At 53.6% G+C, this 25,256-nt stretch overlaps 1 protein-coding gene across 5 annotated transcripts in view; it reads right to left on the reverse strand.

Annotated features, from left to right (window-relative positions):
- Nucleotides 1-263: 263 nt before the first annotated feature.
- Dtx2 (deltex E3 ubiquitin ligase 2) overlaps nt 264-25,256 on the reverse strand; it is a 30,981-nt gene continuing 5,988 nt past the window's right edge. For 3 of the 5 annotated variants that reach the window (XM_070033632.1, XM_070033633.1, XM_070033635.1), the window contains 9 exons: nt 22,823-23,178; nt 19,091-19,730; nt 12,091-12,191; nt 7,962-8,102; nt 5,393-5,466; nt 3,840-3,998; nt 2,313-2,474; nt 1,324-1,413; nt 264-813 (listed from right to left, as the gene is read on the reverse strand). In XM_070033632.1, coding sequence (XP_069889733.1) covers nt 586-813; nt 1,324-1,413; nt 2,313-2,474; nt 3,840-3,998; nt 5,393-5,466; nt 7,962-8,102; nt 12,091-12,191; nt 19,091-19,730; nt 22,823-23,090 — 1,863 coding nt within the window. In that variant the 5' untranslated portion in view covers nt 23,091-23,178 and the 3' untranslated portion in view covers nt 264-585. Of the gene's footprint in view, nt 814-1,323; nt 1,414-2,312; nt 2,475-3,839; nt 3,999-5,392; nt 5,467-7,961; nt 8,103-12,090; nt 12,192-19,090; nt 19,731-22,822; nt 23,179-24,119; nt 24,227-25,256 lie in introns of those variants that run through there. The other 2 variants (XM_070033634.1, XM_070033636.1) reach the window with 2 other exon arrangements.

Here is a 25,256-nt window from a genome sequence, read left to right on the forward strand (position 1 = left end):
CAAGAGTCAGGCTTCAAGGCCCCAGGCTGGTCACTGCTCTGAGCCTAGCTCTGTGACCCCGTGTCCTCACTTGTCCTGTGTGAGCAGCCCCGGCAGCAAGGCTGGCCCTGTGAGGGGAGGGCAGCTGCACTGCTGTTCTCCACTAGCTGTCCAGCTCACAGTAGCCTGCTTGTTTACAACCACAGGGCTGGATGGGCAGTGGGCAGCTGCCCACATGGTCAGCTCTGGTACACACCCGCCCTCCAGGCACAAACACCAGGGCCTGCAGTGGCTTAGGGTCTTTATTGCAAACAAAATCTGAGGTATGAGAAACTGGGCGAGGGGCGATCCCCACACAGCCATGCCAGGCCGGGGCGCTGCCCGGGCCGCCCTCTGGACAGAGGCCCATCTGTGCCCTGAGGTAGCTGCATCTCAGCCCCACAGCACAGGTGCCCAGATCCTCCCCACCCTGGGAGAAAAGGACCACGCAGGCACAAGCCTGGCTCCCGAGGGGCACAGCCCTCCCCTTCCTGGCATCCTAGACTCTCAGGAAGGCACCTTCCCACCCTGCACCCCGGGGAGGCTGTGCCAGGGGCACTGGGTCGCTCACTGAGACTGCAGGCAGTCCTCAGTCACGCCCTGCGCAGCCAGCTCGGCCAGCACGTTCTGCAGATAGTTGGGGTCGGGGTAGCCATGGCCAGTCACGTTGCGGTCCATCTCCGTCTTGTGGTGGATCTCATTCCACACGACTGTGTCAGTCTCCCCCGTGGTACTGGAGGTCCCCACTGTGAAGATTAGCCGCCTCTTCCAGGCTACCTTCAGGAGCTCCAGGACCTGTGTGGCAAGGTGGGGCGGGGGAAGGAAGTGAGCAGTGCCAGCAGGCTCCACTGTCTCAGCACTGAACCCCGCCCAAGGGGTCCCACAAACTCTAGAGATCTCAGAGGCCAGAACCCAGGATTCCTGTCCCACACACCCCCTGCTGCCGGCCACCCTTGGCCACTCCAGTCTGGGCTTAGGCTCGGGGTGCAGCTCAGTGGCAGCACGCCTGCCCAGTGTGCACGTGAGACGCTGGCTTCTCTCCCAGCCCTTCCTGAAGGGCCACCAGCAGCTTCAGGACAGAGCAGGTGGGCCCAGCCTCCCTCAGCCCTCCCTTTCCAGGCTCAGCCTAAACCCCAGCAGCTGTCCTGCTGGCCCCTGGTAGCTGTAATTCCAGCGGGCACCCCAGCACCCTGGGCCAGCTTCTCTCCCTGAGCTGCCTGTGGGGCTGGTGAAGGGAATGAGGCAGGGGCTGCAGGGGGGGGGGGGAGGATGGACAGCAGGGTCCCAGGGGGGCAGGGGCTTTACCTTGCGGCCCTGGGTGTTGTCAGGCAGGTAGCACTGGCGGGGAAAGCCTCTGGCAGTGAACGGTTTCCCAGGGTTGGGGTGCTCGGGGCCCTGCAGAGAGAGCAAATGCCAGGCTGGATGGAAAAACAGCAGGAAGCCTCGAGCCAGCTGCCACTCACAGGACTCCGAAGCCTAGCCTGCCCCTGGTGGTTCTGGAAGGGTCCAATCCTGGGCATGAGAACTCATTAAGGAAGTCCAGCCTCACCCCAGGAATACTTGCCAATCTGAGACACTGCTTGCCAACTCTTTCCCCAGTGCCACTGGCAACCCTGCCAGTGCCAGGATGGACCCTGCTCTGAGGGCCGCTCTGGATCCACTTTAGGAACCGGGCCCTGAGCTACCAGGCAGCAAACTGGGGTGGGGTGGTGCACACACAGTGCTGGGCCTGGCTACACAGCCAGGTGTGAGTAGTCACTGGAGATGTGAATCTTCTCTGGGGTGTTGTCAACCTGAGCCTCCAAGTGGGAGGAGATCAAAAAGAAAGCACATGACCCAACAAAGAATGCTGCTCCCATCCCCGCCTGTGTCAGCATGGGCAGAGCAAGACCCCAAGGGCCAGGGCTCCCCACATTCAGCCATATCCAGCCCCATCTGACTACTTCCAGCTCAGTGGGTACCTTAGGGTCAAGGCTCCTGTCCCCACCCCCTCTTCTCCATACACAACCTGCCCAGCCCCTGGGCAGTGTCCTCCTGCTTTTCTGCTAGTCTCTGGCCCAGCACAAGCCCCATTAAGCTGCTGCTTCTTCCAGAAAGTCTCTCCTCCCTCAGGAAAGGGTTGAGGGCTGCCTCGATCTCCCCTCACCCCAACCTCAGCACTGCCACACCCAGTTCCTGCTCCCTGGCCTGGCTTCCTGGGGAGTGGGGCGTGGAAGTGTGATAGAGCAGGTGGCTGGGAGGGGGCAGGGCAGGCAGAGGAGGGTGGCCGAGGCTCTGTGGGGCAGGCTCCTCACCTGGATGCCATGAGGGATGGTGTAAATGATGAGGATCGTCCCGCAGTCCTCGTGGCCTGGGAGGGACATCTGGTACCTGTGTACCTCCATCTTGCCCCGGGGCTGCGTCCCGGTTTTCTCCCCATAGATGGTCTTGCAGGATGGACACTGCAAACTCCCATCCTGAGACAAGGCAGATGCAACTGAGCTGGCAGCCCATGAGCACATGGACCAGGGAGTGGGGACAAGAGGCCACCAGACAAGGGCAGGCACAGTGCCCAGCACACAGATGGCCCTTACAGAGGCTGGACTGCTGTGGTCTTCTGGCCAAAGAAAAGCTGCGCATGCCGGGCGCTGGTGGCTCACGCCTGTAATCCTAGCTACTCAGGAGGCTGAGATCTGAGGATCGCGGTTCAAAGCCAGCCCGGGCAGGAGAGACCGTGAGACTCCTATCTCCAATAAACCACCAGAAAACCGGAAGTGGCGCTGTAGCTCAAGTGGTAGAGCGCTCGCCTTGAGCTGAAGAGCTGAGGGACAGCGCCCAGGCCCAGAGTTCAAGCCCCACGACCGACAAAAAAAAAAAAAAAAAGAAAAGCTGCGCACCACAGGCTCATCGAGTCACTGTGTGGATGGGGCGAGGCACCTGGAGACCGCAGCTGGCAGGACACCTGGCTCCACAGGCAAGTCCTCCCCAGTCCCTCTGGAAACCTGCCACCCACACCACTGCCACTGGGTGGCAGGGAAACAGACAAGGGGCCCAACTGGGCCTTGCAGGCTGGCCTGTGACTTGGTTGTCTCCGCCCTCCCATCTATATCCACCCTGGCTGAGTGCCCCTGAAGTCTGAAGGGTGGGGGACACAGGACAAGGGTCAACACTGAGGGCCTGAGTAAGCCTGCTCTGCCTAGCAGGGAGCCCTGAGCATGGTCCCCTCTTGGTGCCTTGCATCAGTGCAGGGTGTCACAAGGAAGGCATGGAGTGCTTGTGCATGGTAGGGAGAGGCAGGCCTGCTGCTCAGAGGAGCCCGGGACCTCCCCCTGAGCTGGTTGGAGGAGTTGGGGTATCAGCTCCATTGGTCCCCTTCCTAAAACACAGACAGGCCAACAGGAGGAAGCTGAGCCTTCAGAAGGTTCTCCAAGCCGGGCACTGGTGGCTCACGCCTGTAATCCCAGCTACTCAGGAGACTGAGATCTGAGAATTGAGGTTCAAAGCCAGCCCAGGCAGGAAAGGCTGTGAGATTCTTTTCTCCAATTAACTACCAGAAAACTGGAAGTGGTGCTGTGGCTCAAAGTGGTAGAGCACTTGCCTTGAGCTGAAGAGCTCAGGGACAGCACCCAGGCCCAGAGCTCAAGCCCCAAGATCAACAACAACAACAAAAAAAGAAAGTTCTTCAAGCAAGACACAGGGATTCGCAGTCCTGCCAGGAGTGATGCCACCCCTGCCACCCCAGAGGCCTAGCACTGACCCTCAGCCTGCTGCAGGCTGCTTGCTGGGGCCACCAGCCTGAGGCAGGGCAGGTCACTGGCTCCCACCCAGATCCACATGGGCACCTTGTTTCCGTTGCAGTACATGGCCAGCAGGCACAGCAGGTGGAAGGCATGGCTGCACTTGGTGAGGCGGCCCACAGCCACGGGTCCCAGGGTCTTGTTGTCGGTTGCGTCACTATAGCCGGACACTGTGGACAGTTTCTCCATGCAGATGATGCAGTCCTAGAAGAGAGACCAAACACAGGGCTCACTAAACAACAGCCACTGGCCCTCAGCAGGCCAGTCTGTTGGAAGAGGCCTTCCTTGGCTGAGATGCAGGAAGAGGATACACACCAGCCAGCGGCTGTGCTCCCACACGGGGACCCAAGTAGTCTGTGATCTGTGCCAACGAAGAGCAAAAACACAAGCGTGGGACGGAGGGACCACGCAAATAAGGACAGAGGGAGAAGCCTCTGGGGCTGGCTTTTACAACAGACACAGAAATTGTCAGATGGGCCGGGCGCTGGTGGCTCACGCCTGTAATCCTAGCTACTCAGGAGGCTGAGATCTGAGGATCGCGGTTCAAAGCCAGCCTGGGCAGGAGAGACCGTGAGACTCCTATCTCCAATAAACCACCAGAAAACCGGAAGTGGCGCTGTAGCTCAAGTGGTAGAGCACTCGCCTTGAGCTGAAGAGCTGAGGGACAGCGCCTAGGCCCAGAGTTCAAGCCCTACGACCGACCAAAAAAAAAGAAATTGTCAGATGGACAGCAGGACAGAGGAAGGGACCACCTGAGGCCTGAACCAGAAGGGGGTGTGCACAGGTCAACAATGAACCTAGAGCTTGGACAGGGCTATGTCTTGACTACTGCACTCAGGAGCTGGAGCAGTCTTGTGTCAGGACCCAGCTGAGGCATTTTAGCAGCCAGATGAGCCAGGTGTGATGGCGCACACCAATAATCCTAGCACTCAGGAGGCTGAGGCAGGATGATCATGAGTTTAAGGCCACACTGGGATACACAGAACTGCCTTCAAAAAAGAAAATAAGCAGCTGGCCATGTTTGGCTGCATGGGTAGCAGCTTGGAAAGGAGGTGCCTGAGGCTGGAAGAAGAGGAAAAAGAGAAAGCCGGAGCTGAGTTTTGAGAAGGCTGAAGAAGAGCGGGAGTCCAGGACAAATCCCAGGCTTCTGTCCATATGGATTTCTCACAGGCCCAACTCAGAATGTGGCACGGAAGGTCCCAGGTTACGTGCCGGCACACTGGGTGCCAACTGGGTCTCACGGGCTGTCCTGTGAGTTCATTTTCTCTGCGCCTCCCCACCACCCCCCTTGCTGAATGCCTCCACAAAATGGAACAGGGCTGAGGAAGGGCAGGAGATGCAGAACAACTTCCAAAGGCTGTCTGAGGGACCAGGAGCTGGGGAGATAGGCCCAATCCTCTTGCCTGAGAGAAAGCACTTTGCTCAGGACCACAGCTCAACTCTGATGGCAGTGATGGCAGGTCTTGGGAAGCCAGGGCACCTCATCCTGATAATGCCTCCCACAGGAGCCCTGCATACCTAGGAAGCAATTGTCAGGCCGAGTGTGGGCTAGGGTCCCCTTCCCTGGAGTTTGCCCTGGCCTCTCACAGGACACATACCTCATCAGGGGGTGTTTTCAACTCCTCAGTGTAGCTTTTGATCACTTGCTCTGGCTCAGGCCTTGGAGCCCCTCCTGCAAGAGACGAGAACATAAGCAGTCCTAGGTGTGCGAGCCGGGCAGCGTGGTGTCAGGGAGAGCAGACGGGCAGAAGTCCAAGCTGCCAGGAAGAAATGTTAGCAGGGCAAGGAGGGAAGGTTAGTGCGCAAGACAGGACAGCCTTGGAGCACACGCAGGATACTGGCAGCCCCGCCCAGGCCACGAGCTTGGTGCCTGGTCCAGCCTGGGAGGCCCTGGAGGAGGCAGAAACAAAGAAACAGAGCAGCCTGTCACGCCCCTCCCAGAGTATGCCCCAGGAAAGCAAACCTAGGCCCTTCTCAAGACACCCGCAAATGTCAAAGAGCAGCTGTGACAACAGGTTCCCATAGAGGATGACCGAGTACATTCTAGCGGTGCTGTTTTCAACTTCATCTCAGTGTAAGGAAGTTTTGCGTGTATGGGGTCTGGAAGCCTGTCCCATAGGGCATCTGCCTACACATCTGCTTATGACACTGTCATAAGGTGCTGTACATTTCAGTGCTGGAAGAGAGGTTGTCCCATGCCCACTCAGTTCACAGCAGAAGTGCAGGCCGCTGGTCCCCGCTTCACCGCCTACTCGTGATGCGGAGGAGGCCTGTACCTCCGGACACCAACCCTGGGCCAAGGTCAAGAACCCAGCTGGCTAATCAGAAGGTTTCAGCTGAACCCCTGCAGACTCAGGGAAGGCTGCAGAGACAGCAGGGCCCCTGAAGCAGCTGCGCTGGCAGGGAGCCAACACCCACCTCAGGGGTCAGTGTGAGGCTCCTGTTTTAAACCCGAGCTCAAACCCTGACCAGAGGCCACAAGGTCTTATTATCAACAGGCTCAGCATCTAACTCTCAGACCAGAGAAGGCAGTAACAGAACAGGGAGCCAGATGGGGGTGGCAGGCGGTGTGGTGGAGCAGAGGGGGTCAGGGGACACTGGGTTTGACTCCAAATCCTGCCACTTGAGTCTCAGTTCCCTCAATGACACAAAGTAGAAGCTAGAGCTGGGGGCGGCAGGGGCCAGCGGAGAGACACCATGCATGCATGCCTCTGGCCTTCCAGATGCACACTCCATACTCCCACACCCCATACCCCCTACTCTACGCTGGTGTACCCTGCACCCACCCTAGAACCCAGACATACCCTGCATGTACACACAATCCCCCACCCCTCTGCCTGTCCATCTGGACCCCTAGAACCCACACTCTGCTGCTGTGGTAACAAAGAAAACAACACCCACCGGCACAGAACAGCTGGGGCTTGGTGGCCAACAAGCCAGACAGGAGTGCCAGGCCCCTCTGCCAAGACTGCCTCCTGGCCCTTTTCTGCCAAGACCCCACTCAGCAAAGAACCCATGATTCCTCGAAATTCAGATTATAGCCCTTTCCAAATGATGTACAATACTGAAAATACATGACATATGAATAGCACAGGACACGTTTTTGGCCAATATAAACTAGCTATCAATACCAATGTTTTCAGATTTAGTTCCAAATCCTGAATGTCTTGAAAGATTGTTATGAATAGCAGAATGGGACAAAGTTTACACTTTATCTATTTGCAGTCCATCAGCTTCTTAGCTTGTCTGCCATAAGCATGAGCTCCCTTTTGTAACTGAGTACCCTGGCCCAGGTAGACTTGCTTCTGTGAGCCATCAGGTGACCGCCACGCTCATGACACATATCTGAATTCAGAAAGGCAGGGCTGTCCTTTCCAGACAACCCAGGTGCCCGGGGCTGCCAGGCAGCCCCACACTTCTGCCTGCCTCCATCAGGGCAGAAAAAAGCAGCCACCATTGCCATGCTGACCTGCACATCCCTCCTGCTCCTAAGCCACCTGTTCACCTGAACAGGAGCCACAATGATGGGGAAGTGTGTGGGAGCCATGGCCAGTGAGGGCAAAAGCAGGGGGTGGCCCAGGCCAGCAGAGCCACAGCTAAGGAGGGCAAGAGTGGGGGTGGCCCAGGCCAGCAGAGCCATTAGTCCACAGCTTAGCTTCCCCAAGTCCTGCAACACCCCCCCCCAACCTGCCCCCTAGACTTCTGAGGCTCTGTGCTGACCACATCCTCTTCCTGGAGCCCCGCACCCCACTGAACACAGACCTCTCAAGCAACACCTCTGCAGGCAGGCCATCTCTGACTACTGGATGGAACGGGATGCCATGCTACCTGGCCACACACACTGGGCTGCTCTCTGGGGACCTTTCCTGAAACAAACCAGCGCCTTGAAAGGGAAGGCATCCCATAATCCTTAGCCAGCTGTCATCTACACCTTCATGACTACAAAGTCACAGTGTCCCTAGGAACAAGGCCACTTTGTCCAGCTTCCGCCAGGGAAGTAAGTCTCAGGAGTCACACCCACACACACTGCCTGCTGGAGGGCAGGGAGAGAGGGCAGAGGAAGTGGAGTGCCACGAGGGCAAGAGCGACGAGCGCAGGAGAGTCAGAGGCAGCAAGATGTGGAAGAGGCTTAACAGAGGCCAGAGAGCATTTGTGAATAGCAACTACCTTTCACGGACATTTTCCTCAGTCTCTTAACTGAGCTGTGACTTTTAGAGGCCAGACAGGAGGCGGGAGGGCTGGCGGGCTGGGGTGCGCGGCTAAGACACACAGGGAGTCCAATGGCTGACATCAGCACACTTGTCATGCCTGCACGGGTGCGAGATCAGACATGCAGAGGGAGAAACGTTAGAGGGAGGTGTTTGCATACGATGCCCGCAATCCTTTGGTGTCCAAGCTGGTGGCACATGAACAGCCAGGAGGACCTGAGAATTGCCCTAGGGAACCTGGAGGTTGCCAGATTCTAGATTTCCAGAGCATGCAATGTGCAGTCATTCGCTTCAGGAAAGTGTATAGAGTGTATCCCAGGGTGTCCCAAGCAGTCCTGGATGACCTCTCCCTGCACCCATGCCGGGGGAGCACATGAAGTGCAGTGGCAGGGCTCTGCCAAGCTGGATCAACAGGGCCAGCCCCTTGATTCTGAGGGTTCAGTCGCCCCCTCCACCCCTTCGAGCCTACAGGCCTGGCTGTGCCCTCCCAGCTTACCATACCCTGCTTTCTACCACCCATGTGGCTACCTTGGTGACATGGCTGCTTGGGGCTTGAAGTGACCCAGGCCTAGCTTCCTCTGCTGCTGTCCACGAGGGAAGGAACTGTGGCAGAACGAGGCCAAGAGCTCCCTGTTGCCCTCCTCCTGGGGCCTCACTTGTCCTGGCGAGCTGCACGCCTTCCTACTCCCCCATAACCTAGTACCTCACAGTGGAGTCCCTGGCACAGCTGGCCTCCTCCTTGACCAGAGCGCTCCCTCAAGGGAGGGCATTCTGGCTTCTCAGCCAGCAGAGTGAGGATAGCTTTCATAGGCCTCAGAGCCAGGCTCAGGGTTACTCAGGGTCAAAGCCCAAGGCCCCTACAACATGTTGAGCCAGACAGCACTGCCCCACCAGACGAAACTCAGGGGGTAGGGGCTGATAGACCAGCTGCTGAGGGTCTCACCTGGCAAAGGAACCCAGCTTGGGATAGAAGCTGAGGTCAACCCCTAACTGGGCAGAATCAGGCCAGGGATGGTGTGCTGCCACTCTGAAGGAGGCACCAAAGTACACTCCAGGAGACCCAGAGTCACTACAATGCTACCCATACCCCCAGCTTGTTACTGGGCTCAAGTGCAGTTCCCTTGGGAACTAAAGGAGCAGGATGACAAGCAATTGCAGGTGGCAGAAAGATGGGAGGGATTTGGAATAGATGCAGCTTTCCTTCAGAGCCCACAGCCTTAGTGCTGACCATGCCTCCTGACTGGAACACAGGCCCTGCCCGGGGCCCACTGTGCTCAGATCTGCCCTCAGCCAGCAGAGGTACCCGCCCATCCTGCAGGCAGGTCGTCACTGGTCACCTGGGGAAAGGGGCTACACCCTGCCAACTCAGCCTCTTTCCCACTGAGTGGTTCTTCCTAGTCCTCTGACGTCAACAACTCAGACACCTGTTTCAGGGGTCTTCTTCCCTTCACCCACCGCTGCCACCAACCCAGCACGCAGGGCACCCTGTCCAGAGAGAGGAAGACATCCTCAGGGCCACCTTCATCAGCCTCCAGAAGGCCGGAGCCACAGCACTCTCCATCCAGACCAGCAGGACCTGATTCCTGGTGCTCAGTTTGAAAGCAGCAAGTAAGAGGCATGATGGACAGGAGGAGGGATGGATCTGACATGGGGTATCAAGAATAAACCATCATGCCAGGCGCTAGTGGCTCATACCTGTAATCCTAGCTATTCAGGAGGCTGAGATCTGAGGATCGCAGTTCAAAGCCAGCCACGGCAGGAACATCTGTGAGACTCTTATCTCCAATAAACCACTCAGAAAACCAGAAGTGGCACTGTAGCTCATGTGGTAGAGTGATAGCCTTGAGCTGAAGAGTGCAGGGACAGCGCCCAAGCCCAGAGTTCAAACCCCATGACCGACAACAACAAAAAGAATAAGCCATCACATCTTCCTCAGCAGCAAAGGGTGAAGGACAACCTCACACATCGCCTAACTACTGAACAACCATGGCGTTCTATCCACCAGAGAACTCCCACTCCAAGCCTCTGAATGTGAAGTCCCCATCTGCAGACTCACTCTCAACCATAAAAACCCTATCTGACCCAGGGCTGGCCCCTCATCTGGAGAAAAGGGTCAGGACTCAAGTCTATCCTGCTCTGGCCTCCCTGCCTAGTTTCGCACCCAGTGTCACCTCTTGCTGGTTGGTGTACAAAGCCAGCTATGGCAGACAAATCCAAAAGACTTATCTCCAATTAACCAGCAGAAAGCCAGAAGTGGAACTGTGGCTTAAGTGATAGAGGAACAGCCTTGACCAAAAAAGCCAAGCAAGAGCATGAGGAATTAAATTCAAGCCCTAGAACTGCCACAAAACCAGCCACGAACACAAAGAATCCTAAAAGCCAAAAGGGTGGGCTGGGGGCATGACTCGAGTGGCAGAGCACGTGCTTCCCAAGTGCAAACAAGTGTGACACAATTGCTAAGCTACCTCTCTCAGTGGCTCCCAGGAGTGGGAGAACTGCACAGTAGTGGTCCTCTGCCCCTGTCCTCTGCTCTTCAGTCTGAGGGCCCGCCCCATGCCGCATCACAGCTTGTTCTTTGTTTGTTGTTGTTGTTGTTCTGTTCTTTTGGGGGCAGCACTGGGGTTTCAGGACCTCTACCACTTGGGCCCCACCTCTAGCACTCTGCTCTCTTTCTTCCTGGCTCCAGCAGAGCCGACAGCTGAAATGGGCAGAGAGGACCCTAGGCTGTCTCCCACCTGGCTTTCCCCAGTTCCTTGCCCTCCTCACTCCTAGTTCTACCACCTGCCCAGTGGCTCTCCCAGGGTCCTCTGAGGCTCTCTTGGGAGAGACTAGGCCCTTCCTGGGCTGCACTCCACACTGCTGCTGCCTCTGGGACAGGCCATTGTCTATACCACAGCCACATCTGAGCAAGTCTCCCTCCAGACTCAGGAGTGCCAAAGTATCGCACACAAGAAGCCAAATTCTGGGAAAGAAGGACTCTGAAGGATTTTGAAGTTCTCTGAGCCTCAGTTTCCTCAAACATAAAGTGGGACTAAATCCACACCTCAGAGTTGTTTAGGGATTCAATGTGAATACACATGCAGAGCCAGCCCTCCTCTGAGTCACTGTTGTGATGACAGACTATGGTGACAGCTGGACTCCACAGGCCACCCTGTTTCCTCGCTGTGTTGCCAGCCATCTAGACAGAAGGCTCCCTTCTCCGAGGCTGGCCCTTCCCCTGCACTTCACAGGCCTGCCCTGTCTGACCACCTCAAACTCTATCACTTGCTTCCTTGTGTCAGCTGCAAGTGGCAGGAGTCTGCTGCCCTTTCCTGTCTTCTCTGGTACCCACTTTGGGTTTCCCACAAGGTCAAATCTGCTTCTAGCTGCTCCACCCCAATAAGCCCCATAGAACATGGGTAAGAGACACCGTGATGGACCCAATGGCACGTGTTGATGACAAGAGTGGCTGGCATGCAAGTTAGCAGCAGCAAGAGCAACTTGCCGAGCAAGAGGGAAGCCTTGGGTTCCATCCCCAGCACAAGAAAACAATCAGGGTCTAACTACAGCCAACCCGTTCTGAGAACCCCCAGAGGCTCCTGCAGGCCAGTAAAGTGGCTCTATCTATAATTCCATACAAAACTTAAAAAGGATGTGCAGCCACATGCAGATGGCTCATGTCTATAATTCTAACTACTCAGGAGGATGAAATATCTGAGGATAGAGGTTTGCAGCCAGCCTGGGCAGGGAATTTCATAAGACTCATCTCCAAATAAGCATCAAAAAGCACTGGAAGTGAAATTGTGGCTCAAGTAGTAGAGCACTAGGCTTCAGCAGCACCCAGCCCAAGTTCAAGCCTCATGACCAGCACACACGCGCACACACACACACACACACACACACACACACACACACACACACGTAGGAAATCCACTTGAGAGCCCCATCATCAGGCCTGACTCTGCCAGAGGGCTTGAGCAGGGGGCACCAGGCTCACTCCCTCAGGGCACACCATCATGGGAACAGGTGCCTCCCCAAGCGATACCTTCAGGTTTCCTGGAGGGTGATGAGGCCCCCAGCCCGCTGCCTCCTCCAGTCCAGGCACCTACCGGCGAGAGCTTGCTGGACCCTGCTGGGCTTCGGCATCTGCACAGGCACCGTGGCAGGGGTGTTCCCGGAGCTGCTGGATGCACCACTGGGGAGGGAGGCACTTGGGAAGAAAGAGAGAAAGCTGAGTGGAGCTGAGCTGAACCCCCTGCCGAGGCCCCCTTCCCACCTCTACTTTTTCTGATTGCTTGGGCAGCTGGTAGACCAGAACACAATCCTGGAGCTCACACAGTTCAAAGCTCACTTAGTTTCATTAGAGTGAGGTCTGGGTTCCTGTGAACCATCAGCCATTGAGACCAACACAGCCAGTGATCTGCTGACCTTCTCTATATATGATTCCTGCCAGAAACACATCACCTGGTCCACGCTCAAGAAACAACTAAACCCAAGTCAAGGGATATTGAACTAAGCACCTCTGTGGAACCAGAAGCTATAAGATAAGGGACTGAGGAGCATCAGGGACTAGCTAGAGAACAGGAGGAATGACAGACACCCACCTGCAAAGCAGGACCCCACACAGGATCCTGTGAAACCATTTAGCTACAAGTGTTGTACACAGGCAGTTTTCTGGTCCTCACCACAGTGTGGTCAGGAAGATGTTTACAGTGAAATGTAAAGTGCAGGAGGTATGGGAACTCTGTACTGTGTAACCTGTCAGTCTAAAATCAGTACAGAATAAAGCTTTGGGGATGTTTTCTTAATAACAGTATGGGTACTAGAGGTATAACTCAGGAGTGGAGCACTTGCTGAGCATGTCCAAGGCCCTGGGTTCCATCCCCAGCACCAAAAAAACACAAAAACAGCAACAACAACAAAAAAACCCAAAACCTATAGTAAGGAGGGTCTAGCTTGCCATGGTGACTATGTTCAATGCCATTCACTTGGTTATAAATACTCATGTTTAAATGTTTCAAATGGTAACAAATGCAGGCCATTTTGGTTTGGGAAGAGAAGGTCAAGTTCCTGTCTGCTCCACCTCCCTCTGACTCCTAGGTCCTCCCATCCATCCCAATCCAGAACAGATGATGAAATATTAAGATTACAAAACCCTCCCACAGAGTCCCACACTGGAGTTCCCAGGGCCTTTGTTCCACAGGGCTGGGGCCAGCCCAGATCAGGGGAGGGCCAGCTCCTTTCTGTTCCACTTGCTGTCCCCAAACCACCACTGCTCCAGGGGCTGCCACAAGCTCTACACCACCTCAGTCACATGTCACAGACAGGAAACCTCATACCCAGCTGGAGCTGATGTATGGAAAAGTCTGGAGCAGACTTCTAGAGCAGGTACTCTAGTATTATCCTAAGTTCAGAAAGAGATTTTGAGTATCTTGAATGTTCTTTTAATTAAAACAGCCTGCTTTTGGGGGCTGGGAAGGTGGCTCAGTGGTAGAGCACTTGCCTTGCATGCCTGAGGCCCTGGGTTCGATTCCTCAGCACCACATAAGCAAAAAGAAAAAAGCCGGAAGTGGCGCTGTGGCTCAAGTGGTAGAGCACTAGCCTTGAGCTGAAGAGCTGAGGGATAGCGCCCAGGCCCAGAGTTCAGGCCCCAAGACCAGACCCAAAAAAACAAAACAAAACAGCCTGCTTGGCTAGACAACAAAAAGAACAGCTTAGGGGCTGGGAAGGTAGCTCAGTGGTAGAGTGCATGCCTTGCATGCCTGAGGCCCTGGGTTCGATTCCTCAGCACCACATAAGCAAAAAGAAAGAAGCTGGAAGTGGCGCTGTGGCTCAAGTGGTAGAGCACTAGTCTTGAGCTGAAGAGCTGAGGGACAGCGCCCAGGCCCAGAGTTCAGGCCCCATGACCGGACCCAAAAAACAAACAAACAAAAAGAACAGCTTAGATCCGAGGTATGTATGGCTCAGTAGTAAAGCACCTGCCTACCAACGGCCCTTGATTCAAATCACAGTTAACCACCAAAAGAAAAGCAGTAGCTGCTACCCTCTTTAGCTACTCTCAGCATGAAGAAAAGGATGAGGGAGACCTAGGAGGCCCTGATAATGCAGAAAAGGTCTGGGACTGGACACCAGAGGTGTCCATGAGAAACAAATATGTCCCTATGAGCCTATTTCCCTTTTTTCTGACTGGGCGGAAAAGGGATTGTCCCTGAAAGTGTTTGTGAATGATGTGAGATTCCAGCACAGGTTCCCAGATCAACTTCCCAGTATAACACTGAGCTTGAGCCTTGAGCTCCAAAAATCAAAGCTTAGCCAGGTACTAGCGGTTCACACCTATCATCACAGCTTACTCAGGAGGCTGAGATCTGAGAATCAAGACTTGGAGCCAGCCTGGGCAAATCTGAAACATAATCAGCAAAAAGCTACAACTAGCCAGGCACCAGAGGCTACTCAGGAGGCTGAGATCTGAGGATCACAGTTTAAAGCCAGCCCAGGCAGGAACGTCTGTGAGACACTTATCTCTAATTAACCAACAGAAAACCGGAAGTGGCGCTGTGGCTCAAGTGGTAGAGTGCTAGCCTTGAGCTGAAGAGCTTAGGGACAGCACCCAGGCCCAGAGTTCGAGCCCCACAACAGACAAAAAAAAAGCTACAACTAGAAGCATGACTCAACTAATAGAAAGCTAGCTGTGGTTAAAAAACTAAAATGGGGGCTAGGAAGGTGGCTCAGTGGTAGAGCGCTTGCCTTGCATGCCTGAGGCCCTGGGTTCAATTCCTCAGCACCACATAAGTAAAAAGAAAAAAGCTGGAAGTGGTGCTGTGGCTCAAGTGGTAGAGTGCTAGCCTTGAGCTGAAGAGCTGAGAGAGAGGGCCCAGGCCCCACGACCGGACCCAAAAAAAAAAAAGTTCAAAAAACTAAAATAGGGCTGGGAAGGTGGCCAGTGGTAGAGCGCTTGCCTTGCATGCATGAGCCCTGGGTTCGATTCCTCAGCACCACATAAGCAAAAAGAAAAAAAGCCAGAAGTGGCGCTGTGGCTCAAGTGGTAAACTGCTAGCCTTGAGCTGAAGAGCTGAGGGATAGCACCCAGGCCCAGAGTACAGGCCCCACAACCGGACCCCCCAAAAAAATAAATAAATAAAAAACTAAAGTAAACACAAAAAGCTCAGAGCCTAGTGAGAGCACTAGGTCTTGAAGTCAAGTTCCAAAAAAAAAAAAAAAAGTTTGGCTCTCAAATTCTGTAAAACAAGTACTCAGTGGGCTAGGGGAAGAAGCCTACACAGTCCACAGAGGTTACTTACAGCTTCTCTTCACAAAGGAACCAAGGAAGTGGAGCCCCCTCACCAAGGAGAGGCCCAAATGGGGAAGGTCTAGTCTGAGTTCCCACACCCAGGACTAGCAGTGAGCGTGCCAGTGAACAGAACTAGGAGCTGACCTAGTTCAGTATAAAATTTTCCCATGTCACCCCTACATGTATCCTTCCAGAATACTCCATCCCATTCTCGTCTCAGAAATACAGAAATACAAGGACCTGGGCCTCACATTTCCCAAGATGGGGACTCTCGGGATAGAAACTCACCCTCAAAGGCTCAAGCATGCACCATTTAACCACTAAGCACCCTTCACAAGAACTGTTCTAGCCATTGTTTAGGTGCCATTCACCTCCACTCTGGGCTCCCTACCAGGCCCACCTGGCTTTCTAGCCTTGGACAGCTCCACAAGGGCCTGAGGACGTGGGACAGGACTACATAGTTGGTGCAGACATGATTTCACAGTCCCAGGCACGGGAGCGAGCAAGGAGGATGGAGAGGAAGGAAACCTAACCTGGATATGCTGAAACGGCTCCCAGCACCCACGTGAGCTATGTGCCCTGGGCACCTCAAGTCTTCTTCCTGAGCTTCAATTTCTTTAGAGAATAGGGACAGATCCAGAAGGCTCCAGGAGGTGGAAAGGCTCCATACAAACTTCCCAGGTCTCTAAGGAGCAGAGGAAGGCAAACAAAGGCAGGCCTTTGGGGTTCTGAACAAACCGTGAATTGAAAACCACAGTAGTATTAGAGCAAAAGGAAACTTCAGAAACACACCAGTTCAATGGCATGGTCGCAGGAGGGAACAGAAGAATCATGAGCTAACAGCCTAAAGCAGGCTGGAAGTGAGGCCCTGCCTAAGCCTAAACCCAGTATTCTAAGTGTATAGGTCAAGAGACAGCCACAGCCAGAGTCCTGGGCCCACAGCTGAAGGAAGGGCGTCCATGCAGGGCAGCAGACATAAGCTACGAGGAAAGTCACCTAACAAGATTATTTAGTGAGGAGAAAAATACCTGCAGATTAAGTTTTAGTTACTGGTCCTAAACGCCAACCCAGTCATAAAAATGCCAACTAAGGGGTCCTACCTCTGTTACAGTGCACGTGTCAGGAAGTTCTCCACCCACCACATTAGGACATTTGATGCATAAAGTGATAACTGTCAGCTGCAGGAAACTTATTTACACCTAGCAGATCAGTTACCAATGACACAGCGTGTCCAGGATTACTCCATGTTCCCAGGGGGCACCAGTAAACCACACAGACAGTTTCATCCAGATTGAGCAAGAAGTGGACTGGAAACCATGAGCACTTCAAAAATAAAACAAAGGCTATGGGTTCCACAGAGCCTGAGGGCCACCTGCTCAAACAGTAACTCCTCCAGGCCTGCCTATGGCCATGTTCCCCAATATGGGCAGGGCAAGTTTCACTCAATCTAACACATGCACTTAGCTCGGAGAACATTGCAGAGCCCCTAGGAGAAGAAGGTACCAGATGTTTTCAGTTATCCCAGGGTCAGGCCACAGGCTCTTTCATCCATCGGGGAGGGCAAGTGAAGAAGGCCACGTTACAAAATTAGACATGGGAAAAGCCTTGTTTCTCATGGCCTGGATAGGCCTGTGCAAGTGCAATTACACTCATCCCAGCTCCAAAAAAGTTCAAGGGAACAAGGCTGCACACCTATCCCAGGGTGCAGGCTGCTTTGTGGCTGTGGCACCCAACACACTAGCTGGCCCAGTTCCTCCCAGCTCCAGCCCAGGGCCCAGGGCAAGCAGTGACAGGCATGGCCTGCCAGCACCCAGAGGAGGACTGCTGGCACGACGACCTGCTGCCATCTGCCAGCCTCCACACAGGGCCTGCAGGTGAGGGGGAGACCCTGACAAGTACACAAGATGGTTTGGGGAAGATCAATGGAAACTCCCTATTTAAGAGCCCCATTAAGCCACGCACTGGTGGCTCATGCCTGTAATCCTAGCTACTCAGGAGACTTAAGATCTGAGGATTGAGGTTCAAAGCCAGCCTAGGCAAGAAAGTCCGAGAGATTCTTATCTCCAATTAATGACCAGAAAATCAGAAGTGGCACTGTGGTTCAAGTGGTAGAGCTTTCGCCTTGAGCTAAAGAGCTCAGGGATAGTGCCCAGGCCCAGAGTTTTAGTCCCACGACTAACCAAAAAAAAAAAAAAAAAAGAGCCCCAATAAGTCACCTGACTCAACCTAGAATCCTACCTCTAGCTAGCATGTAGCAACTTGCCTCAAAACAATGTTTAAAAAGCCCCAGGAGCCAGGTGCCAGTGTCTCATGCTATAATCCTAGCTACTCAGGAGGCAGAGAGCTGAGGATCATGATTTGAAGCTAGGTGGGCAGAAAAGTCCCCTTGAAACTCTTATCCCCAATTAACCACTTAAAAACTGGAAGTGGGGCTGTGGCTCAAGTGGTTGAGTGCTAGCCTTGAGCACAAAGAGGCTCAGGGACAGCACCCAGGCCCTGAGTTGGAAAGCTGCAGCTCTGATCACTGTTCAGGACCGGCAATGAAGGGCCTGGTCCCTGAATGGGACTCCTGTATCTGAGGGCAGTGGGAGAACACTTGTGAGTAGTAACACCTCACTGGACTTGCCATTCCCAGAGGCCAGGTCCATAGCCCCAACTTTGGAAGCAGCAGCAGCCTGGAAAACATGGACCCCATCCCAATTGTCTTCCTTATCCAGACCTGTCCTCATCAACTGCAGTGGCTTCTACCCTGCTTCACACTGCATCCCAGGGCTTCAAGGACTCTATATGTCCTGAGGCCAGGTTTAATTCTGCTTCTGCCACCTCTGGCTGTGTGGCCGAAGTTCAAGTTGATGATCCTACCTATAAAGCTTAAGTGCATCATGCAGACCAATGAAGTTGCTCCCATAGCCTGACCTGTACCTAACAATGCTGGTCAGGTCCTGGGAAACAAATAAGAACAAATACTTGAAACAAATAAGAACAAATACTAGCTGCACATAAGCTGCCCAGGTCTGTCACCTCACAAGATGGCTGATCAGCAGTCCAGATCAGTAAGACACTGTCCTCCCTGGGGACCAGGACAGCTACAGGCTGCAGACTCTGCTACCTCCCACCCAGGTCTCTCTCCCTCAGAAGGCAGTCCCATGCTGCTGTCCTCTCAAATCTATGTTCTCCACACTCAACACTGGGCAGTAAGCACAGCGCAGCCCCTATCAGCCAGCTGAAGTGTACTCCTCTTAGTCAAGATTTTATAATGCCACTTGGCCCCAACACTCAGAGGCTGAAGGGCAGGAAGATAGTAAGTTCAAGACCAGCCTGGGCTACACAGTAAGACTGCCTTAAAAACAACAACTGCCAACAAACTTGGTCCATACCGGGTCACACATGGTCCATGCCCATGCCACCTGTGGACTCCACACCCTGCACCACATGCTTTCCCCATTCTAGGTTTCTGGGGCCTCTTCTGAGGATTTAGGGGTTGGCAGTGTCTGGCCCAGGAGGGGAATCAGTGAATGCACAGCTACTGGAATGTCTTCAGGTATAACACATGCCATGTAGCACACGAGCACAGGCCAGGTCTCTATAACCTGGCATCACACAATCCCAAAGGAGTGAAAGGATGACTTTAACCCAGTGAAGGCCAGGTCACTCCAGGCTACGTAGGGCCATGGCACCTCAGCATTTGTGTGGCATGAGACAATGGAGCAGAGACAACCAAGAAGGGCAGGGGCCACTCTGCAGTGACCCGGGTGCTCCTCTCAGTACATAAAAGCAGAAGCCAGTCCATGGCCAGGACAATGACCTGAGGGACATGATACCTGGCTCCACTGGAAGTGGACGAAGCTGGAGGCAGAAGCTGTGGTCCCGACAGGTGGGAGAGGCTGGAGCGGAAGAAGGGTTGGTTCCCCAGGGCAGTGACTGCCCCACCCCAGGGGTTGGTGGTATTCAGCCTGGGTGCGGATCTGGCCCCAGAGAGTGAGGGCTTGTTGTATGGGGCAAAAGCTTGGTGGGCCCCAAAGACAAGGGTAGTCCTGTGGGAGGCTTGAGGGGTGGAATATGCAGGAAGGTTGGTCATGGAGTGGCGGTAGCGGCCCGACACAGGGCCAGTTCCACTGCCATGGAGGCACTGGTGGCAAGAGCAGGCAACTCCTGTGTGGCCTGGTGGAGCGATGACGGTGGTCACTGGGTAAGGTAGCCCAACTTGGCGCCGCACACTTCGGCAGAAGCTGGAAGTCTTATTGGTCTGTGTGTGGGTGGCATAGTTGATGGTGTAGTTGTATCCCAGGGGAGCCAGGTCCACAAGCTGGGTGCCTCCGGCCACCTGCTGTTCCAGATAGTCACAGATGCTGGCTTCGTAGGCCGTCCAGGAGCCATCGTCACCCAGCCACTCCCAGACAATGCCTCGGCCCGGTGCTGAATTCTGGGGAAATAGGTGCCGGCGCACGGCTCGCATGGTGCCTGTTCAAAAGAGCAGAGCACATAATCAGGGATGTGCTAGCCACTCCTTGAAAACACAACAAAACAGGGAATTTGACAAGTCTTTTCCTGTTAGATATATAGCCCTAGGCATAGAATCTAAGGCTGCACCCATGCTAGATGCTTTGCCACTAACTTATATTCCTAGTTCTAGAATTCTGTTTTTCACAAAACAAAATGATCACTGTTGGTATACATAAGGCCATGCAAGAACATGTGACTGGGGTACGAGCCAGGCACCAGTGGCTCATGCCTGTAATCCTACTCAGGAGGCTGAGATTTGAGGAACACAGTTCAAAGCCAGCCCAGGCAGGAAAGGCCATGAGACTCTTATCTCCAGTTAACCACCAGAAAACCGGAAGTGATGCTGTGGCTCAAGTGGTAGAGCATTTGCCTTGAGCTGAAAAGCTCAAGGACAGTACCCAGGCCCAGAGTTCAAGCCCCAAGACTGACCAAAAAGAAAAAAAACACAAAAGAACATATGACTGGAGGGCTGGCGATGGCTAGTCTTCCAGATTTAGAGGTAGAGTACAGAGATGTGCAGGGACACTTCAGTGCTGAGAACAGAACAAAGGCAATAGGCAAAACTAGTCCTCAAAATATTTCCAAGCACCAGGAGCTGGTAGCTCACGTCTATAAACCTGGCTACTCAGGAGGCTGAGACTTGAGGATAGCGTTCAAAGCCAGCCCATGCAGTAAAGTCCCTGCGAGACTTTTATCTCCAATTAACCACTCAAAAATCAAAAGTGGAGCTGTGGCTCAAAGTGGTAGAACGCTAGTCTTTATTGCCCAGGCCCTGAGTTCAAGCGCCACAACCAACCAACCAAACAAACAAACAAAAAAAAATCCAAGGATTGCTTAGCACTAATGAAGTCCAAGATTCAATCCTAAGCACCAAAAAATAACAATAAAAATTATTCTAGAGATGACACTTCTATGTCTCCATTTGTTGTGTCTGTGTATCTGTGTGTGTCTGTGTGCACCAGTACTGGGGCTTGAATGCAGGACCTAAGCACAAGAACGACAGGCACCCAGCCTACATCTCCACTTTAAAAACATTGAAAGCTAGGTGCCAGTGGCCTAGGCCTATAATCCTAGCTACTCAGGAGCCTGAGATTTGAGGATCATGGTTCAAAGTCAGCCCAGACAATTAGACTCATCTCTGATTAACTACCAAAGGTTAAAAGGATGAGCTGTGGCTCAAGTAGTAAAGCACTAGCCTTGACTGAAAAAGCTAAAGGATAGCACCCAGGCCCTGAGTTCAAGCCCTAGTAATGGCACAAAAATCAAATAAACAAATAAAATAAAAACACTGAAAGTGGGACTGGCCTGATACAATGTCAGCTGTGAGCAAAAAAGCTGAGCCCCTGAGTTTAAGTCCCAGTACCAGTACAAAGAGAGGGAAAAAAACACAACTATTACCATAATTTACTTTTTCTCAGCCAGCCTTTTAAGAATGAATATTTGAGCTGGGAAGGTGGCTCAGTGGTGGAGCATTTGCCTTACATGCCTGAGGCCCTGGGTTCGATTCCTCTGCACCACGTAAGAAAAAAGAAAAAAGCCGGAAGTGGCGCTGTGGCTCAAGTGGTAGAGCACTAGCCTTGAGCTGAAGAGCTGAGGGACAGTGCCCAGGCCGAGTTCAGGCCCCATGACCGGACCCCCCCCAAAAAAAAGAATGAGTATTTAAGTAACAGACGACCACACTGAACTATTCCTGCTAGTTCCACATATTACACCATGGCATTTCTTGTCTAAAAATTTTTAAATTTATTACTATGTGATTGTCTAATATGGATTAATCTTTTTTTTTTTTTTTGGTCAGTTGGGGGCTTGAACTCTGAGTCTGGGCGCTGTCCCTCAGCTCTTCAACTCAAGGCTGGCACTCTACCACTTGAGCCACAGTGCCACTTCTGGTTTTCTGGTGGTTAATTAGAGATAAGATTCTCATGGACTTTCCTGTCTAGGCTGGCTTTGAACCTGATCCTCAGATCTCAGCCTCCTGAGTAGCTAGGATTACAGGTAGTCAGCCACCAGCGTCTGGCTTTACCACTCCCTTTAATTTCAAGTCTAACCATATTCTTTAGCTGGTCTATTTTTTTGGGGGGGGTTCCGGTCATGGGGCCTGAACTCTGGGCCTGGGTGCTGTCCCTCAGCTCTTCAGCTCAAGGTTAGCACTCTACCACTTGAGCCACAGCGCCACATTCCAGCTTTTTTCTTTTTGCTTATGTGGTGCTGAGGAATCGAACCCAGGGCCTCATGCATGCAAGGCAAGCGCTCTGCCACTGAGCCACCTTCCCAGCCCCTCTATTTTGTTTTTGATACAGGGTCTGACAATGTAGACCAGACTGACCTCATATTCCCCATCCTCTGCCTCATCTCTCTCTTTTTTTTAAAACCAGTCCTGAGTCTTGAACTCAGGGCCACTGTCCCTGAGCTTCTTTTTGCTCCAGTCTAACACTCTACCCCTTGAGCCACAGCGTCACTTCTGGCTTTTTCTTTTCTATTTGCTGGTCAGTCATGGGGCTTGAACTCTGGGCCTGGGTGCTGTTCCTCAGCTCTTTAGCTCAAGGCAAGCGCTCTACCACTAAACCACCTCCCCAGCCCTACTTCTGGCTTTTTCTGTGCATGTAGTTCTGAGGAATCAAACCTGGGGCTTCATGCATGCTAGGCAAGCATTCTGCCACTAAGCCCCATTCCCAGCCCATCTGCTTCATCTCTCCTGTGCCCCACGTCCGGCCTCAACAGGCCCTCTCCCTAGTAGAATCATGATATACTAGACTTCCATGCTGGCCAGCCGGCTAGGGATGCTTGGGACCCTGAAGGCTGAAGCAGGCACTGGGGTCTGGGAGATGAGGGGGAGGGCCTCCACAACGTGCTCCACAGTACCCGCTATTACTATGAGATTCTCTTCACCTGAGTACTAGCTGGTCTATAGTTCTACCTCTCAGATGTGTTCATTTCAGGGGTGTGGTGTGGACAATCTCTGTAAGTCACATCTGTAACTCCAACACCTGACACGGTATCTAGCCCAAAGCACGTACTCAGATTCTATAGGAGAGGCAGAAGGGGCATACCAGTGTCCTGGCGGAACTGGGTCCAGCTGGGGAGATCGATGATATAGGGAGCCAGTGAGGGGTCGGCTTGGCCCAAGGGGATGCTGTGGGCCAGGCTCCCCAGCCCAAAGCGCTGACCCTTCTGCTGGACAAACTGCTGCTCAATGTAGTTGCAGACGGCTGCACTGTAGGGGTGCCAGGTGTTCAGCCCATCCCGCCATTCCCACACAGCCACTGCCACAGGACTGGGGTATACTTGAGCCAGGGAAGGGTTTGGGGCCATGGCCATCTTCCTGGAATGCCCTCTGCTTCCCCAGATGGCTTTAGAGCACTTTGGGCAGCAGTCTTGGATTCATTGCCCAGCACCTCCAGTGGACCTGGAAACAAGACAGACACACAGTTACCCGCACACAGCCTTGGTAATGGGGAAAGAAAACAAGCTTCCAAAATATGTAAAGGCACAGGGAATTATCAGTGACAAGCAGGGGAACTCCAAGTCAGTCCTGCAGCCTGCCTAGCTCCATGCATGTTCGGGGAGCATCTGCCCCCCCTATGACCCAGCTATTTGACTGGTCCTCTTATACTGTCTTCCCTGTCATCCCAGATCCTGGACTGAGTCCTACACTTATATAAGAGTCTACACTTCCCAACCCAGGTTTGCCTGTGGGTCACAGGAAACATCCACTCTGCTGTAGGTCAGCCATGTTATCTCCAGTAGGAGGAGACACTCTAGGACCTCCTAGGGCCAATGGCAGAGCTGCAATACAGGCCAGGTTCTGTCTCTTCCACATCTCCAGGCTGCTCCTGCACAAGACTGACCACAGAAAAAGCCCAAAATAAGAAAGTGCCCCTTGGGCCTCTCCAAGCTTCCCCAGTCCTCACTGACCACTGTCAGGGTCCCACTCACAAACCCCTGCCCATCTCGGGACATCCTTCTCCGAGTAACTCAGGTCCACACCCTGTGTCCTGGCTGCATCCTCTGTGCTCAGGAAGGCTTCTCCTGGCCACCTGGCACATGGCTGTCACATGAGCTCCTAGCTCTTAACTCAGCACTACTGAACCACACAAGGGCATAGCTGCCCCTGGCCTCCAGCCCCACAAGAGTGCCCTGCTCACAGCTGTATGTTCAGAACCCAGCAGGGCCTTAGTGAGGGGCCTGCTCAACTCAGAGATCTACATGTGGTAGCTCAGAACACTGCTGAAGACATGAGCAAAGCTGTCCCTCAACAGGAGGTCTGCCAGGGTGCCTGACACTGCCCCCAGCACTAGCTCTTAGAGTATGAGGACAGGGCCCAACAAACCAAGTGACCAAATGTACCATGGTCTCGTAGCAATTCTCCTACTTTAGGTCAGGAAGGCAAGGCAGGAAGAGCTCAGACTTTTCCAAGGTCACACATATCCTGCTAAGAAGCTGTACAGAGAGCAAGGCTCGCCTGGATGCTGCCTGGGCTCCTGCTAGCAGAAGGAGGAAGGGAGAAGTGGTGAGACATCCACACAGGACTCTGGGCTCACCATCCTATTCACACCATAGCTGGCTCCTCCTACCCCTAGTTACACTCTCCCTGTTTTGCAGGTGTGGAAACAGACTCAGCTGCACCCGCTTGCTCACAGTCATGTGGAAAGCCACAGGCTGGGGCCAAGGCTTCTACACTGCCCTGGGCTGTGCCACTCCCTAAAGCTGCAGGGGAATGTGAAGACCAAGCATCTGGAAGCAACCCAGGCTCTCCACTGTCACACTCAACACATCTCTAGCTCGCTGTCATCTGTAAAATGGAGATGCCGACACAGGAGACCGAGGCAGACAGCATGAAGTACCCCAAGTGGGGCCTCCGCCCTTTCTCACCTCCGCCACCCAGGGCACAGGGTGGGGAGGGCCCTGGAGAACACTGCACACACCTGCCACAGAGCTGCCAGGGAGAAGATTTGGGGTATCCTGGGCAAGACTGGCTCCTTAAAATTACAAGTTTCTGTAAGCACCCAAGGCACAAGCCAGAGGCCCGCCCTCTGAGGCAGGGTCTCCAGAGCTGCCATTCATCCCCTGGGCAGCCCATGGATATATTCCGGCATATCTTCTCTGGGCAACAAGCTCGCACATTCCACAACAAAGGAGCCAGGAACTTGGGCTCAAGCTTTCCAGGCAGGCATAAGGGCTACATAGACTCAGGGCCCCTGCACTGGAGACTCAAGATGATGAACAGTCACTCCCTTTGGGCAGAGTCCAGGTAGACTACAAGCTGGAGGTCCCAGAGGACAAAGAAGGGAACATTCTCTTGTTGGCAGGCATGCCCGCTGGGGTTCCACTTGAACCCAGGAATTACTTACCATACAGCCCTGAGTCAGTGTACTCATGGTCTGTAACAGCCTTGGCCAGCACAAAGCTGCAGTTCAAAAGGCCACTTTATTTCAGCACCTAATGATAGGGGCGATGTAGGATATTCTTTTGTGTGTGAGAGCA

This window comes from Dipodomys merriami, unplaced genomic scaffold, assembly GCF_024711535.1.
Source record: "Dipodomys merriami isolate MVZ:Mamm:240054 unplaced genomic scaffold, mDipMer1.0.p SCAF_22, whole genome shotgun sequence".
NCBI lineage: Eukaryota > Metazoa > Chordata > Mammalia > Rodentia > Heteromyidae > Dipodomys > Dipodomys merriami.